Genomic DNA, 18,236 nt, shown 5'->3' with positions numbered 1-18,236 from the left:
ACAACCACGTCCACCAACATTCCATTTGACCAAGGATACCAGTTATCTGCAAAAAGTCTCCATAGATCTTGCTAACAGATATCAAATAACACACCTTAAATAACAACTCAGAAAAGCCCATGTGAATACACATGTAAATATAAACTCCAAAGGCAAGGTCAAAATGGTTTCACATACAAGCCACTCCATCTATAAAACAAGGCAGTGACCATATGCAAGTAAAAGGAACAGCTAAACATACATGGAAGCCCATGATCCATCAACATATTACAACATTAAACTTTCTACAATTGCAGTCGATAGGAATGTGCATAAAAATTTTGACCTTCCGAAGATATACAGATAAGAAATCGGCCATCATAAAGTAAATAAACTTAAAGCACTTGCATTCATACTCATTATAAGAGCCAGTTTGCAGAAAGCATCAACCAGCCCACATACAGAAGTGAGAGATGTTTAAAACGTGCATATGAAACATGAAATGAACCCTGACGAAATGCCTAGTGGCACCAAACATAAGGTAGAGCAAACCTCATGGCAAAGATCTGCAATAAGAAATCTGAAGGATCCCTTCCAAGCACACATCCTCTTCATCCTACGGAGACTTCTGCTGAATCTGCTCCTCCTGCAACACCAAAGATTGCACAGTAACTGCCCTGACTGCTAATTTGTGGGACTAGGAGAATGGTACTAAAACAAAGGTGCCTAGGATCCTTTAAACGACTTTCAAACTAAACCTAAGATATCTAGTAGAACAAATGCATTATAGCCCTACATAAACCTGTATCCTGCATATTACAAACTTGTCTTACACCTCAAACTCTCCTACTTAATTAGAAAGTTCACAATAGAGTTAAGAGCAACTCTAATTATTTGTCTTATTGAGCAGATGAGCTGGCTTGTTCTAGGCCCACCCCCACCATTCATCACCTCCGTCTGATGGCTCTCCAGGCATACCTAGACCTGCAGCACTTCCACTTTCAACATTATTGCCTGAGATGTTGGCTGGTGACTGATTATGGATGGGCTCAAATAGCTGATCCCATGAAACAGGTTCTGAAGCTTCAACATTTTTTGCTTGTTTGGCGTCCATCACTTGAATTGTCGCATTTAAGCAGTAGTCTGTGTCTTCAGAAAACTCCTCAATTTCTCCCTCTAATTCTGCTTCGGCCAAATCAGCATCTAACAATGAGTCCTCTACCAATGTTTTGGGAAGTCCATCCTCAATTATGTGGCTTTGTCCCATCTCCTTGAGGAGGACTTCAAGCTGAAGGGACGCTGGATTCTCTACATTATGATCCAAGATGCCTAGAAGTTTGGCATCATTGGTAAGTTCCAAGGTATGGTCAAGAGCCAACCCATCCCTAGTTACTTGGGAAGATCCAGAATCCTCAATGTCACCTTGCCCTGTGCTAGGCAATGTGCGCTTTCTTTTAGTCTTTTCCAGATGTTTGGTCTTCTTACTTGCATGCTTGAGTTGTTCCATGAACATCGGATTTTGTATTGCCTTAGCCAGGAAGGCCATCATTTGCTGCTGTCTTTGTTCAGTGAACTGAACCCGATCTGTCATTACCTTGATTTCATGCTGTGTTGATTGTTGCTGTTGCCTAAGCCTAATGACCTCATGCATAAGGAGATTTTTGTCTCTCTTGAGCCTTTCAATCTCGCCTACATGACCATCATATTTTCCTGTCTCCACACATGGTTCTTTTCCTTGCAAGTTCTCAACCAATTGTTGTTGTTGCTGGATTTGAGAGAGAGATTTCCGTCTGTGTATAAGTTGAAGAAGATACTTATGCCCTCTCAAGAACCCTTCATTGGCAAATTCCCAGCGATCAGAATCCACCTTCCGAAAACCCTGCCAAAATATGCAGTATCAGCTAAAGTCATCTGGTTACAACAAATCTAAGCATTTCAGGACAAGCCCATGAAAAAGTATGGATTGCTGTTGTCTGCATTAACTGTGAATAATAGTGCACCTACACCACAGAAACTTAAACTCAGGTTATGCCAGTGATGAATAGACTCCCAAAACAATGTGTGTTTCCAGATGGTGCTTTTAAACATTTACAAAACATAATTGAAGCAACAAAGCCCCAGTAAGCCCATTGCAAAAGTACAGAGACTCAATGCAGGTACCTAACTTAACTAATTTTTCAGTGATGTACACATAAAGAAAACAGGTGAGACATGAAATTGCTACCTCTGTGAATCCGCTACTGCAAACACAGGTTATGCTATAAGCTCAACCATCCTAAGGGGAAATACCAACTGAAAGAACTGGAGAGTGGACATATCTCACATAAGTGTTAAGCTGACGCACGAAACTTGAGAAATTGCTGTGCTTGAAGAATCGAGGCAGAAGGTTGCACGCAAATCCATGTGGATCCCAGACGATGAAACTGTTATTGCTGGTGCTCCAAGAGACAATAGAATCCGTGTTGGGATCATCGACCATGTCATAGGTCTTGGTGAGGAAAGGTGGTGTGCTGTTAGGCTGCCATGGCTCGACTGTTGTCTGGGAAGAGACCATTGTGTCAAGTATGACCTCCAAATTTGTTACGTCGACCATGTTATCCTCACCCTTAGTTTGCACCTGGGACGATTGACATAACTGTGTACCTTTAGCTTCCTGCATGCTGTCCCCCTCCTCCTCCTCATACTCACCTGAAATCTGCAATCTCTCCACGTTGGCATATCCATTGGCTTGCGAGCTTTTCCCAAATGGCTTCCTAGGTGAGCATCTCCCGAATGCGGACTCAGGTGAGGCAAGGCCTGCCGATGGATGCAAGCTTTGGTCATTGTCACCATGGCCCAGCGCTTGGAAGCAGTGATCAAGAATATCAGGCGAAGCATCAACAGCCGATCTTCGTTTACAATGAGCTTCGCCATAGCCGGAAGACGGCCGAATTTTTCCTCTGGGAGAGGGCGATTTCTGCGAAGGCGCCCAGCCAAGGGTTTCCTGCGATTTCAAGTGCAAAGCGAGGCCACCATGGCCAAGATCATGCGCTTTTCCATCCTGGACGGGACGAAGGCCCTGTCTCGGTCTGCCACAGCCATCGTGAGATGGAGAATGAGGAGGAGGAGGGGCTTTGCGATCCCGGCAAAGGGCCTCCGAGGAGACGAGGCTCGTCGGTTCTTTGGCTGATGAGGGCATCTTTTCTTTTGTTATTCCGTGTGTTCCGAGATGAAATGAAATGAAATGCGGACGAAATTTAAATTATGTCGGCTTCATGTCTATATCCCCCGCCGGCGACTGCGCCTTCTGAAGGTTCTAGAAGCTTCCGAGGGTTATTGTCGGCCCTCTAAAAGCTTCCGGAGACTCCCGGAGTCCCCATGAGACTTACTTTAAGAGAGTCGCACACGGCACATAGGCATAATATTTCAGACCCCGGTGTTCGGAGGAAATACTATTGAGAAACGAGAAACATACACAATTTCCATTGGACTCTTTGGAGCAATTCTAACGTGGGGGTTTTGCGTAGTTTTTTTTAGAAAATTGAAAATCTGCTAAGGTCATTTTGAGGGGGGGAGGGGGGATGTTTTGTTGTGCGGTGTTACGAACCTTCACAGGACTTCAAGTGGTAATCCATTGGTTGTTGTTGGGGCTTGAGCTATCGACGACAAGATGTTCCAAGATCGGGTCGAACTCATCCTTCCCTTCTCTTCTTCTTTGCACACTTTTTGTTCTTCTTCTAACTCTTCTCTTCTTCATTCTCTTTCACTTCATCTATCTCCTTTTCTAAGGTTGGGATATCACCCTACATAATGAAGTGTTGGCTCCATGTAAAGGATTCCTTGCCCAAGGTGCTTTCACCCTTCCATCTTCATTTTTCAAGTATATCTCTTCATCTACTTCCTCATCTTTAAAGGCATCTTATGCCTCAAAGGAGGGCGCCACACTGGCCTCATTCTCAATCTCAACAAATAGATGTGTTTCTTAACTCATGTAATCATGTGTCTCCTCTCCCTTCTCAAACTCTATCTCTTCCAACATTGGTTTATCTTCAGGTTGGGTTGCAACCTATGAATGTAAGGGCTCATCCTTCTCACATGTCCATCTATCTTCATCTTCTTTCTTATAGCATAAATCCTTCATAACCCTTTCTAACTTCAAACTCACATCCATATTCCATCTTCTCCTTTTACATAGTATTCTATATTTTCTTCTTTTTCTTATTGTTCCTTGACTCCTTCTATGGGTTGCATTCTTCTCAAAAGCACTCTTCTCCTTCAGGGTAGCAGCCATTGTAGAGGTATTATGCTTCCGAGTGGTAGTCGATGGGATATTCTTCAGGGTGCTATTACTCTCCTTCTTCTAGGAAGTAGTAGTTGATGGGGTATTGCTCTTTGGGGTAGTCGCCTTCTATCTCTCTAATAGTAGTCTTCAAGGTAGTAGTTGGGTTACGGTTGTCACTATTCTTCTTCTTCGTTTGACCAGACATCTTCTTCACATGTCACCTCCTCCTTCTCTCAACTCTCCTTTGTCTTCTCTTCACTTGTTTACTCTTCTTTGGTTGGCTTCATTCCACTCTTTAACTCTTTGCTGGACTTTGCCAACTCTCATTGACTTCATGTATAGTTCATCCCACTCTTGTGCTTCTTCAAATCCACATGTGATCTCCCAATCCCACCTTAGGATTATATCGCCTTATAGCTCCGTGTCTAGGTCTCAAGCCATCTTGACTTGCCACGGTCTAGTTCTTGCATATACCATGATCAATTGGTAGTCGACCTCATCTAAGTCCTCTTCTAGCTCTTTAGCCTTCTCCTTGAGATTCTGCAACACATTGGTTCCTTGGAGTGTCTTCTTCAACTCCTTGATTGTCTTCTATGTTTGCTTGATTTGTTTGAGCTATAGCTCATTTTTCTTATGTAGGCAACCTTACGCTAGTGACATAACTTGTCCTTCTCTTCAAATGAGGTGTCCTTCCATAGCTTGAGTTCTCTCTATGTAGTTGTCATTTTGAATGGTATGTCACATGTCCCTATCATGCCACAACTCCCTCTCAACTTTGTTAGCACATCAGGTTCAACTTCACTTTTCAGCAACAAGTATTACACCATGGAGCATCGTGTCATGTCATGTCATGGGTTGTTGTGTCGCATTGCATTAGGATCTTCTTTGCGACCATTACTCCCTTATGAAGCTAGTTTGCTCTAGACTAGATTTGCTCTAATATCAAGTGTTGCAAACCTTCACGAAACTTCAAGTGGTAGCATACCATGAGCACGAAAATGGCAAGGGGGAAAGACACACATAAAATATCAATAAAGAATCCTTGTATTCATGGCATAAATGTTGGAACAAAGGGTAGGGATAAAGGGTGGTGCATGTGTCCGCCACCCATGTTGGTTGATTAGTCACAGGAATAGGGAATTTTGAAGGTGAAACAAGCTCCATCAATGGAGTTGTTGAAGTTGAAGTAGAGCCCAATCTTAGTCGCATCCACTCTCTTCGAGCAATCATGTTAACTGCATCAATAACATCTGTCCATGCAATCTTAACTCCTGATTCGGAGGTAGCATCTTCTAGGCAATCATCAAGCTTCTCTTGCAGAATGGGATCTGCAACCTTAAGGAATAATTCAATCTTCTGACCTTCCATACTTTGTTGGTCTTTAGCATCAAGTTGTCCAAATTTACTTTCAAATTCATGGTATAAAGTTGTTGCAGCTAAACCTTTGTTGGGTTTCTCAACCCAATCAATGAAACTTTTCTTCATCATTAGGCTAGAGTCTTCTAAGAAGAATTCTTCGTGTAGGGATTTTTTGAATGCAGCCCAATCCGCATCTTGCTGAACAAGACCATGGATTCTCTCTTGAAGACCATGCTTGGCTGGTCTAGTAAAATAGTGACTCCATGCATGTTGTGGTACACCAAAGAAAAGCATTTTTTCAACATACAAGCGAATAAAAACATAGACATTTTGACCATTAAATTGTTTTCCAACTTCCTCTAGGGCCTTGATAGCTGTGGAATCAATCTTCTCTTCGTCTTGCCTTTGTTGTTGTTGTTGTAACATTTGGATTTGTTGTTGCTAAGTCTATTGCAGTATGTGTACCAATTGTTGTAGAGTATCTCTTGAAGAATCCCCCATCTTGGAGTTCTCTTACACTGACCTTCACGTCAGGTTCACCAATGTCGCAATGCGTAGGGTTGAAGGCCACCACAGGGGTTTGGCAAGAGAAGAATGTATGGGGGTTCAAAAGCTTAGACTCTGGAGATGGTAGAGATAAGAGAAGGGTTGAAGGTTCAAGCCAAGTTCTTAAAGATAAGAGATAGCAGGGTGAAGGTAGATTCAAGGAGAGGAGTAGACGGAAGAGAAGGGGTTCAAAGAAATTGAAGACGTAGAAGAATACTCCAAAAAAGAAATAGAAAATGAAGAAGAATACTAACAAAGATGAAGCTTGTCAGTTTCTTTCAGCATTGTGAGAAGATATAACTCTAATAGACAAAAACGTGTATAAAATAATACCTTCCTCTATGCTGCTCAGATCACCAATCTGATGCTTCCATTGGCTCGGAAAGGGGGGTAAAATACTAGCACACCTGGCCAGAATTCTGTCAAATCACTCCTTCATCTCCCCCTTCGGAGTGCTATTCACTACCTGAAAACAGCGATCATGCGTTGCACGATTTTGTCAATCTCTCTTTTTATATAAAATCCTCTCAAATTGGGTGAAAGCTACATGCTTTCTTTTACATGTCATCCTAATCTAGAAGTTGTCTCTAGTTTTATGGATTTTTACAAGAGATAATATCTAGAATATAAAAATTTAGCTAAAATTTTATCCAAAAAAAAATCTAATATTTTGAACCATGGACACTAACACGCCTAAAGTGGCATTGTCTCTCTAAATCTAAAAGGAAGCCACACTCTAGATTTTTTTACATGGTATGTACATAGCAGCACGACAACACAATAAATCACGTAATAAGAATGTTAAATGCCATCATTGTGACAAGAAGGGTCACTTCAAATGTGACTGCCATAAATGGAAGAAAGAGAAAGGAAAGGGCAAGAAGACGGATGACAGCAAGGAAGAGAAGAAAGAGAGTCAGCCTGCTAAGAAGAGCAATTAAAGATTCAAGAGGTGAATGTAGTTAGCCATGAGAGTGATATTGGGAGTGATGTACTCTTTGTCTCTTCATGTTTTAGTGCACATACTTTGATAGCCAATACTACGGATGATGACATGCACACTTGGATTTTGGATTCAGGTGCCTCTTTTTATGTCACCCCTCATCGTGAGCGGTTTACAGACTATACAGGAGGTCGATATGATGCTGTCCTTCTTGGGGACAATTATGCATGTGACAATGTAAGCATTTGCGATGTGCAATTGCAATTTCAACATGGATCTATCTTCATTCTTTAGAATGTAAGGCATGTACCTTAGCTCAAGAAGAGCTTGATTAGTACTGGACAACTAGATGATGATGGATTTCATACCACCTTTGGTGATGGGAAATGGAATATCTATAGAGGATCTAGGGTTATTGCTAGAAGCTCAAAGAGCGATACTTTGTATCCACTTCATGTATCTAGTGAGCGTGACCATGTTGTTGCCCTGTGATCGAGTAGCCAAGTGTTTCCTTGTGACATGGCCGGTTGGGACACATGAGTCAAACATGAATGAAAGTACTTTCTCATTTGGGTTACTTGCCTTGTCTTTGTTATGCTAATTTTGAGCACTATGATAATTGTGTTTATGGTAAGCATGCACATACATCTCATAAAAAGTCTCTTTCACTGAAATCTTTGTCTCTAGAGTTAGTACATTCTCATGTATGTCAAGTGTTAGGGTTGTCTCTAGGAGGAAATAAATACTTTGTCACATTTGTCAATGATGCTACTCGGAAGGTATGGGTTTACTCTATTCGTAGCAAAAGGACGAAGTGCTTGACAAGTTTTAGAAATTCTTGGCATTAGTTGAGACCTAGACTGATAAGACACTTAAGTGTCTTTGCTCTGACAATGGTGGGGAGTATGTGTCCAAAGCCTTTCAGGCATTTTGTGACAGCAAGGGGATAAAGAGGGAGCTCACTGCCCCTCATAATGTTGTCTCATGCTACATTACCTCATGGCTTTTACAAAGGCTGTTATGATAGCCATTCATCTAATTAACTGGTGCGCAGATCGGACGCAGGTAGCTCACGTAGTGAATTCCCAAAGGTCCCCAAGAACAAAGCACTCTACTTTTTAGCACAAAAACCAATGTAAAAACAAGCACGACATGAGACAAGAGACAAATTGGGTTGAATCTCCCCCACGCCTTGTGTGAGCGCTTCACAAAGCATGTATTTAATATATATTTCCAATCTTTTTGCTCAAAAATAGCCCAATTACAAAAATATGACAAGCTTTTAGCTTTTGAGTTTGCTTTCTACCAAAAATAGGAAAATAAAGCTAATGGACGGTGCCCAAAGAGTCTGGCACGCCCAATCTCAATGTCCAAATAAAAATAACATATCCAGGCGCATAAGCGCATACAAAATAATAATAAATAATCGATGTCTCTATGGACATAATCAAAATATAGGCGTGGCGCCTATCAAAATATAATCCAAAGATCGGAAACCCGCTAGACTCCAATGCTTTCCTCCGCCACTGCTGCTATCTCTACACATCAACTGAAGCATTCACAATCGTTAGTAAAATAACACAATTAAACCGACAAAAGTGAATACCTAGCAGTCTTCAGCTACATAAATAAATCAACTGGTTAGAAATAAATCCTAACCTTAATTTATTACGAGTGCGCACTCTAAACTCATAAACGTTTATTAATTTAATATGCATTTTGCGGAATCACCCGCTATGGAATCACCCATGTACACACTAAATTAATGAAACGCCCGAAAAGGACAGGCGTCCCCATCAACTTCTCGCACAAAGAATCCTCTTTGCGTATGAGCCCCGGTCATCTAAGTTTACGGAATCCACCGTAAAACCTCACGGAATCCACCGTGGAATATGCCTCCTGGCATCATACCCCCGGGGTGGGATAGCAATTGACCTCAATTGCTATTAGCTCAATGTGGAGCTAACAGAGTGGGGAAAGCATTTAGGTCTCTAGCGTGCATCCATTGTGCTTCTTCTACGGTTCTTAAATTTCACTAGATATCTAGAATACCTTCGGCCAGTTCTAGTGGTCATGTAATCAGTGTCTATGATGGCTTCTGGTTCAAGGATTTCAGTCTCTTCTTCTAGTAAAGGTGGGTTTTCATAGACAGGGTGGATAGGTAATTGTCCTCTAAATGGTCTCAATAAACTAATATGGAAGGTATTATGAATTTTCCAATGTGATGGCAGTTCTAACTTGAATGCATTGTCATTAATCTTATGAATGATTCTAAATGGTCTGTAGAATCTAGGGGCTAATTTGACAACTGGATGTCTATCTACACTTTGCAGTCTACGCTTTTCTATTCTAAGCCAAACATAATCATCAATTTTGAAATTCATGGCTTGTCTTTTCTTGTTGGCTTGTTTGGTATATGATTGTTGGGCTTTAGCAATCATATCCTTTACCTCATCAAAAATAGTGTTATGCATAACAGCAATATCATCGGCACTTTGTATTCTATTAGACAAAGAGGCAACAGGTGTAGATAATCTATATCCATAAATAACTTCAAAAGGTGCTTTCTTTGTAGATGTGTGCGGTGTATTATTGTAAGCAAACTGTAATAAATGCAAATGAGTATCCCATGTCTGAGGTTTAGAGATAGTGTATGCACGTAAAAGATCTAGAATAGTGCTATTTGTGGCTTCTGTTTGTCCATTTGTTTCTGGATGAAATGCAGATGAAAAATCAATCTTTGTGCCTAGATTTGAAAACAGTGTAATCCAGAAATTATTACAAAATCTAGAATCTCTATCTGAAATAATCACTTTCGGCAATCCATGGTTAGTAAAAACAGTTTTTAAAAATAACTGTGCTGCTTGTGATGCTGTTAAAGTTTTCTTACATGCAATGAAATATGCTTGCTTACTAAATCTATCTACAATTGTCCAAATCATGTCATGGTTAGATTTAGTATTTGGTAAGCCAGTAATGAAATCCATAGATATATGTTCCCAAGGTTTAGATGGAATAGATAAAGGCATTAATAACCCATACTGTTTACCATGATGTCTCTTTATTCTTTGACAAATCAGACATTCAGAAACAAAATTAGACACATCTGCATCCATATGCGGCCAATAAAAATCTTCAGTTAACATGCGTAATGTAGAAATGATACCTCTATGACCTTGATATGGGGGACAATGAATTTCATTTAAAACAAAAGATCGGAATGGAATAGTAACACACAGTCTCTTTTCAAAGAACATGAATCCATCATTATATGACAATGAATCAACAGGAATGAAATTATTTTGAACTAATTTTTGCCAATCAGAATGAAAAGTAATATCCTGGTGATATGTGTCTTTCATAGCAATCAAAGAATCAAAAGATATGATAGAAATGTTATGAATTGCAGGTCTTCTACTCAATGCATCGGCAACTACATTTTCTTTTCTAGGTTGGTATTGAATGATAGGATGGAAACTTTGAATGAATGAAGCCCATTTGATATGACGGTCAGAAATTTGGGGTTGGCTAAGTAGATGTCTAATGCTTTGCTGGTCAGTCTTTATCATGAATTCTGAACCCATTAAATAATGTTTCCATTGTTTCAATGCTTGAACAACTGCTAAGAGTTCCTTGTCATAAGTAGAATATTTGAGCTCAGAGGGTTTCAGCTTAGAACTAGAATATGCTATTGGATGGTTGTCTTGCATAAGCACGGCTCCTATTCCTGATCCGCTAGCATCGGTCACAACTAAAAAGAATGGTCTATTAAAGTCAGGCAATTGTAGGACAGGGGCATTGGTCAATACACGTTTAAGTAAATCAAAGGATTTCTGCTGGTTTTCAGTCCATTGATAAACAATGCCTTTCTTAAGAAGTTTGGTCAGTGGTAAAGCAAGTAATGAGAAATTACGTACAAACTTCCTATAGAAACTAGCAAGACCAAGGAATGAGCGTAATTCATGTACATTTTTAGGAATAGGCCAATGCAATATTGCGTCAATTTTCTTAGGATCAACTTTTATTCCTTCTTTTGATACAATATGACCTAGATATTCTATTTCTGTCTTAAAGAATTCACTCTTGTCAGGATTTGCAAACAATTGATTTTCTTTCAGTAATTGAAAAACTAATGATAAATGCTCATAATGCTCTTTTTCACTTTGACTGAACACTAAAATATCATCAAAGAAAACAATCACACAATATTGATATTTTAGAAAAATACGGTTCATCATTCTACTGAAAGTGGCAGGTGCATTAGTTAATCCGAATGGCATAACTAAGAATTCGTAATGGCCAAACTGTGTCCTGAATGCAGTCTTAAATATGTCGGATCTATCTAACCTCACCTGATGATATCCAGATTTAAGGTCAATTTTACTAAATATAGAAGATCCTTGCAGTTTGTCCATAAGGTCGTCAACTCTAGGTATAGGATACCTATTCTTTACAGTGATCTTGTTTAATGCTCGGTAGTCAATACACATCCGATAAGTATTATTCTTTTTCTTGACTAAGAGCACAGGTGCACCGAATGGAGAACTGCTAGGTCGAATTAAACCTCTATTTAGTAATTCTTCTACTTGAGTCTGGATTTCTTTTTGCTCTATTTGATTGTGCCTATATGGGGCTTTGCAAGGTGGTTGTGTGCCAGGTATTAGGTCAATCTTATGGTCTTCTGGTCGTGATGGAGGTAAACCTGGTGGTAGGTCTTCTGCGAAACAGTCCTTAAAATATGCAAGAAATTCCTTATGCCTAGGGTGCATATGAGTTTCTTTTGCGTGCAATTCATTCACCCAAATGAGATATGATTTAGTATTCTTGCGTAGTGCACGTTCTGCTTGAGTATGCGAAAGCAGTGGAAACATATGAGATGCATGCATACCAAATAATGTAATAGATTTTCCTTGAAAATTAATATTCATTGTGTGGGTGGAATAATCTATGTTTGGATTATGCTGGTGTCTCCATGGCATTCCTAGAATAATGTCGCTAGACTGTAATGGGACAACTAAGAAATTTCTTCTTTCAATATATGGACCAATTTGAATTTCTAAATCTTGAACTTCTTGTGTGCCATTGTACCTAGTGCCTAAAAATGCAGCTTTTATGCGATAGTGCGTAGGTACTGTATGCAATTTCAATTCCTTTACCAATTTTGCTGAAATAAAATCATGCGTACTACCGTCATCATGTAATATAATTCTTTCTTTTCCATGCACCATACATTTCATAGTCAACAATGAATGTAAAGTAGGCATACCTGGTAAAGTGTCGGAAGTAGTAGTAGGATCATCTTCTTCTTCAGTGAAATCCGGCATATCCTCATGCTCGTCCTCGTCCATAGCTCCAAGGTAGTTGATATGTGCTGATGGCTTCTTTGAATGACAATTTGCTGCGAGATGGCCTGGCTGGTGACACTTGTAGCATACGATAGGCTTGGCTTTGGTCACATTATTTGCAATGGCTGGGAGTCTGGGTATATTTGGATTTGCTTGTTGGATAGGCTTAGGATTTGGATTGATAGTGGATGGTAATGCGGGTGGTTTAGGCCAATTCTTGCGGAAAGATGGTGATGAAAAACGACCTGGATTAAACCTTCTGAAATTTGAATTGAATTGTTTAGATCCATAATTACCGTTTGCTTGGAATGGTTGTGGTCGTCGATCTCTTCCACGTAACTTATCTTCAGTGTCGTGAGCTAAGGAGATGGCATCTTCAAGGGTAGCAGGCTTGAACATATTCACCTCAGCGTAGTAATGTCCAAGAAGTCCAGACATGTACTTCCGCTTATGTGTCGTCTCTGGTACGTCTTCAAGCATGCGTAGCTGTAGGAGTGCATTCCAAAAACGCTCTGTATACTGTGGAATAGGCTCACGATCGCGTTGTTGAAGTAAATCCCATTGCTTGATAGCCTTCTCATGAAATTGCGGTGGAAGGAAATTTTGCATGAACTTCTTCTTGAAATCTTCCCATGTAGCAGGACATTCTATGCTCTTGCGGACGACAGTCCACCAAAGTGATGCTCTATCTATCAGATGATTAGTAACACACTTGATTTTATCTTTCTCAGGATAAGTTTCCTCATGGAAATAGTCATCAAACTGGCTAATGAATGATAAAACAGTCTTTCCTTCTCTTATGCCATTGAAAGTGCGAAACTTGAAACTTCGTTTACTTATCTTGGATTCCTTGCGAATGGTTTGTGCTTCAAGAGTGGCGTCGATGGTACGGCGTATCAAATCTTCAGCTTGAGGTTCTTCTTTATCAGTGGACGCTCCTTGTAGCTTTGTCAATTGCGCTTGCAAGGCTTGCCTAGCTCTTCGCTCTTCGTCCAATTGCAACATGATAAGATCCAGCTTTTGCTCCATGGTAGGCTCGGGTAGGTCGTCTTCAGCCATAGGATCATCCATATGTGGGGTAGTCATCCTGTAAAACTCAACAAACCTTTCTCACTCAAAATCAGTTAGCGGGATGAGCGTAGCTCAAATTTGGGGTTACAAGGCTATGTATTTTTGGGTATTTTCTTCTTCAATTTTCAGAAATTCTGAAATATTTCTGTCTCCGTTTGCTGAAAGTACTTCAACGAACTTGTAGATAGGTAAAACAGCTTGCTGCGAACAACTTTCCAGTTCTGAGTTTTTGCAAACGAACAAGTCTTCTAGGAGTTTCGAGCGTTAATCAGTTCTGATTTAGTCTGACTTGCAGAGTTGCAGACTTAGCAGACTTGCAGGGTTGTTGACTTGCTGGACTTAGCCGATTTGCAGGACTTGCAGTACTTGATTAGTGTCGACTTGCGAAACTTGTCTTCTGGAGTGCGTGACCGAGAGTTTGCAGACTTGTCTGCCCAGTAGAACTTGCAGAGTAGCTTGATGACTTAAGCTTAATAAATTAAGCTTAAGCTAATAAGCTTAAGAAGGCGCCGTTTTTTTCTGATCGTGGGGGGGGGGGGGCCGTTTTTGATTCCGCACGATTTTCGGGATGCTCCTCCTCTTGCCTCGATTCGACGTTTTGAAGCTAATAAGCTTCTTAAGCTTAAAACTAAGCTTTTTTTAATGAAGAAATAGATATGGCTCTTACTGGTTTATCACGACTTGTTCATGAAGATGAGGGAGTGGTCCTCCGCCGACAGAGAGTGGTCCTTCGCGATCTGACAGTGGAAATAGGGGTTCTTGATCGCCAGAAGTCTGCCTGTATCGACGGTTCGCGACGAGATTGACTGTAGAGGCCGTTTGTTCTTGGAGCTCCGCCTTCGCCCGAGATTGGTAGCGATTGGAAGCCCTTGATCTCTGCTCCGCTCTGATACCACTGGTGCGCAGATCGGACGCAGGTAGCTCACGTAGTGAATTCCCAAAGGTCCCCAAGAACAAAGCACTCTACTTTTTAGCACAAAAACCAATGTAAAAACAAGCACGACATGAGACAAGAGACAAATTGGGTTGAATCTCCCCCATGCCTTGTGTGAGCGCTTCACAAAGCATGTATTTAATATATATTTCCAATCTTTTTGCTCAAAAATAGCCCAATTACAAAAATATGACAAGCTTTTAGCTTTTGAGTTTGCTTTCTACCAAAAATAGGAAAATAAAGCTAATGGACGGTGCCCAAAGAGTCTGGCACGCCCAATCTCAATGTCCAAATAAAAATAACATATCCAGGCGCATAAGTGCATACAAAATAATAATAAATAATAGATGTCTCTATAGACATAATCAAAATATAGGCGTGGCGCCTATCAAAATATAGTCCAAAGATCGGAAACCCGCTAGACTCCAATGCTTTCCTCCGCCACTGCTGCTATCTCTACACATCAACTGAAGCATTCACAATCGTTAGTAAAATAACACAATTAAACCGACAAAAGTGAATACCTAGCAGTCTTCAGCTACATAAATAAATCAACTGGTTAGAAATAAATCCTAACCTTAATTTATTACGAGTGCGCACTCTAAACTCATAAACGTTTATTAATTTAATATGCATTTTGCGGAATCACCCGCTATGGAATCACCCATGTACACACTAAATTAATGAAACGCCCGAAAAGGACAGGCGTCCCCATCAACTTCTCGCACAAAGAATCCTCTTTGCGTATGAGCCCCGGTCATCTAAGTTTACGGAATCCACCGTAAAACCTCACGGAATCCACCGTGGAATATGCCTCCTGGCATCATTAACAAGTCACCGAATAGGTCTTTAGGAGGGAGAGTCCCTTAGGAAGAGTGGTCGGGCAATGATATATGATTTTTTATGCCAAGAAGTGCTTAAAAATAGCCAAAAATTACGAATATCAGGGGAAAAATAGACTTCATCGAAGGCGGCGGTGGCAATCAATATGATTTTAAGTGGCAATGCCCGGAAAGTGCTTAAAAGATCCACTGAACGAAAATTGGAGAATTTTCATAATTTTTTGGCATGCGAGACGAGACCTTGGGAGCTGCCCGGCAGTGGAGACTTCAAGACGGACGCCCAGGAATTTTCAGATCAAGTATCCGACACCGGTCTGGGAAAAGGGAGTGCCCGGAAGGCCAAAGACCAAAAAGTCAAGTGGAAATGGACTTTTGAAAGGCCAAAGGTTGTGAAGGGAGCCCCCCCAAAATTTTCATGAGAATTGGGGGGGGGGGGGGGGGGGGGAGGGGCCATTTTTTTCACCGCCTGACAAGGGTGGAGGCACCATATCCACATTTGGTGAGAAGGGGGGTTGGAGAGCCTACAAGCAACCCCCCAACTGATCTCATGGTTGTTCTATCCTTGATCTTCGCTCTCCATCACCAATCTCCGCCCATCAATTGGCTGCCTGGTTGTGGAGTTCAAAAACCAGTCTTTCTCTCTCCTCCCTCTCTCTCCTACATAGAGGCAATTCATGTGCAAGAAATTAAGAAGAAGAGGGGCTGAAGAATGCTTATCCGACTGTGATCGGATTGCTCCAAGATGAAGAGGAGGCTGAGAAAGAGGTTTAACATTGAAAAATAGTTGTTGATCGGTTCGTGGGATGCCCAGAATAATTATTAAAAAAACCCGCAACACGCAAGACACGCGGTATGCTCCAATTTTACGAAGAAATTTGCTTGTTTTTATTGTTTCATGGTCCAAATGTTGTTCATATGCAATGAATTTTTGTTTGAACCTTGTTTGCATCATGGTTGAGGGCTGTAACTACAAAAATGCAGAACCTGTAATGATTTAGAGTCATTATTAATTCTTTAAAACCCGCAAAATGTCATTTTTAATGGAAATTAGTGGTTTTTTTCGATTTTGAGTTGGGAAAAAGGAATGGAAATGGGATAAACTCATAGAAAATGTTAAGTTTCAGTCAAAATAATAAGCCAATACAAATAAATCAGAAAATACCTATTTTTCATGAGTAATACATAGGAAAAAATAGCAAAAAATAGGGAAATTTTGGTTTTTCGCGCTCAAAAAATATGAAAAAATAAGATTTATGTGTGTGAATATTTGGCGAGGTTAAAGCGTGAGGTTAAGCCTCACTTTGGCCTCGTCCTTTGTGTTATAGAACGTGTTTATTGCTTTTTACATACAAAAATAATACAAAACAACCATTTACACGTATGCACCGCAGCAACACCTAAACGGTGATGGGGGGAAATGAAGTTTGTGCAACGATCTAATTGCTGAAAAGATACAAATTTGGATTTCCCTCTTTGTTCATAGCATTTAGGGATCGTTTCATAATTAAATATAGGTGACTAGTAGCATGGAAGTTTCGGTATTAGACTAAAGTAGCGCAACACGTAACACTTAGGTAAAATTCATTAAAGGGCTATTTTTCACACCTCACATGGCTAGTTTTTTAATCATAAAATGGTTATGCACAATTGTCATACACATTGCATCAAGCATGCCACGTGGTATCTCCTGGAATGCATTGCAATTGATTGATAAACTTTGACCAACGCTAAGAGGACAGGAAACCCAAGCTGTAGGTTAGACAGGCACTTTTGTTGGGGAAGTTTTGTGAGGCAAATCAAAATCTCTTGGAACGTTGAATTATGAAAGAGTGGAGTTTGTGTGAATGTTATATGTGTTAGCGACGCATCTTGGGGCCAATCCTCGAGGTGTAGAAGAGTCGCAGTGGAGTCGCGGCAATCAGCTAAGAGGTGCTTCCCTATGTGTGTATTACGAGGCATTATGCGTATATATTATGGGATCTCCCTCTGAGGAGAAGGGAATATACGTTGGACTACATATTGGATACAAACGCAAAATCGTCATAAGCATTTGGTGCAAAGTGAGTTTTAGACGCTCTTGGCCCGCAAGGCCATGTGGTGGGGTTGTCTGTTGTATGCATGAGGTCCGGCTAGTGGCATAGCCAGTGCTGGACCATTTTAGGTCCCATCAGTGGTGCGTTTGCTGGGAGCCACCAACAAGTGGTGGTTCTCGAATCTAGGGTTTTTAGGGACCAAATAGTTGGTTTATGTCCTCTAACAAGGGCCGTCAACCCGAAATACAAAAAGCAGAACGTGCTGAGAGGGCTAGACGGTAGTTGGAAAATGTAAGATGCTATTCTCCTCAAAGGAGCAGCCCGTTACGCATAAGTGGCAATGGTTCTAGTAACCTAGGTGTTACGAGTAGCTCTTTGAGTACAAGTGGAAGGCTTGGTACTTCCCTATTTCCAGTTAATCGACCCACAACAAGTGGGGGTGTAGTGTTGCCTATACAAACTCCTGTTATCAATCCAGTTGTAGCCATGGCACAACCTATCGCAATTCCAGTAGGTACACTGGATTTATTGACATTAGGAGCACCGTTGCCCATTTTCCATAGGTTAGCAGAAGAAGATGGAGAACTCCACATTAAGGAGTTTCAAACGCTCATGTTCAACTATCGAATCCAAGATGAAGGACACCTAATGATGTTCTTCGACATGACATTAAAAGGAAAAGCGGTAGTGTGGTATCACGGTCTAGAAGCTGGAACAATAACTAGCAGTGCCCAATTTTTTACGGCTTTCCGTAGGGAGTTTTCCCCTGAGAAGGGTGGACAATATTGGTTATGTGTGTTGAATGTAACACGCCAAGAGCCAAATGAGAATGTCCAAAAATATGCCAAGAAACCAAAGCAAGTTCTTCGCAAACTTAATGCTTATATTCCCATTCCATCGGCTGCACAATTGCAATATTTCCT

At 40.8% G+C, this 18,236-nt stretch overlaps 1 protein-coding gene across 2 annotated transcripts; it reads right to left on the bottom strand.

The window, feature by feature from the left end:
• Positions 1 to 365: 365 nt before the first annotated feature.
• LOC148018302 (heat stress transcription factor A-1b-like) lies at positions 366 to 3,158 on the bottom strand. 2 transcript variants are annotated; one of them, XM_087661877.1, is made up of 3 exons: positions 2,303 to 3,158; positions 921 to 1,858; positions 366 to 625 (listed from the first exon to the last, which is right to left on the bottom strand). In XM_087661877.1, the coding sequence occupies exons 1-3, from the start codon at positions 3,155 to 3,157 to the stop codon at positions 457 to 459; spliced, it is 1,962 nt and encodes a 653-aa protein (XP_087518003.1). In that variant the 5' UTR covers position 3,158; the 3' UTR covers positions 366 to 456. The 2 variants fall into 2 exon arrangements, with proteins under 2 accessions (XP_087518003.1, XP_087518004.1); XM_087661878.1 differs by having other exon boundaries at positions 958 to 1,858; positions 2,303 to 3,157.
• Between the last annotated feature and the right edge of the window lie 15,078 nt (positions 3,159 to 18,236).

Source organism: Lygodium microphyllum, chromosome 21, assembly GCF_053477565.2.
Source record: "Lygodium microphyllum isolate KBCC chromosome 21, Lygodium_microphyllum_v1.1.10, whole genome shotgun sequence".
Taxonomy (NCBI): domain Eukaryota; kingdom Viridiplantae; phylum Streptophyta; class Polypodiopsida; order Schizaeales; family Lygodiaceae; genus Lygodium; species Lygodium microphyllum.
The sequence above is the reverse complement of the archived record's forward strand: the minus strand, read 5'-3'. Positions and strand labels throughout refer to the sequence as shown.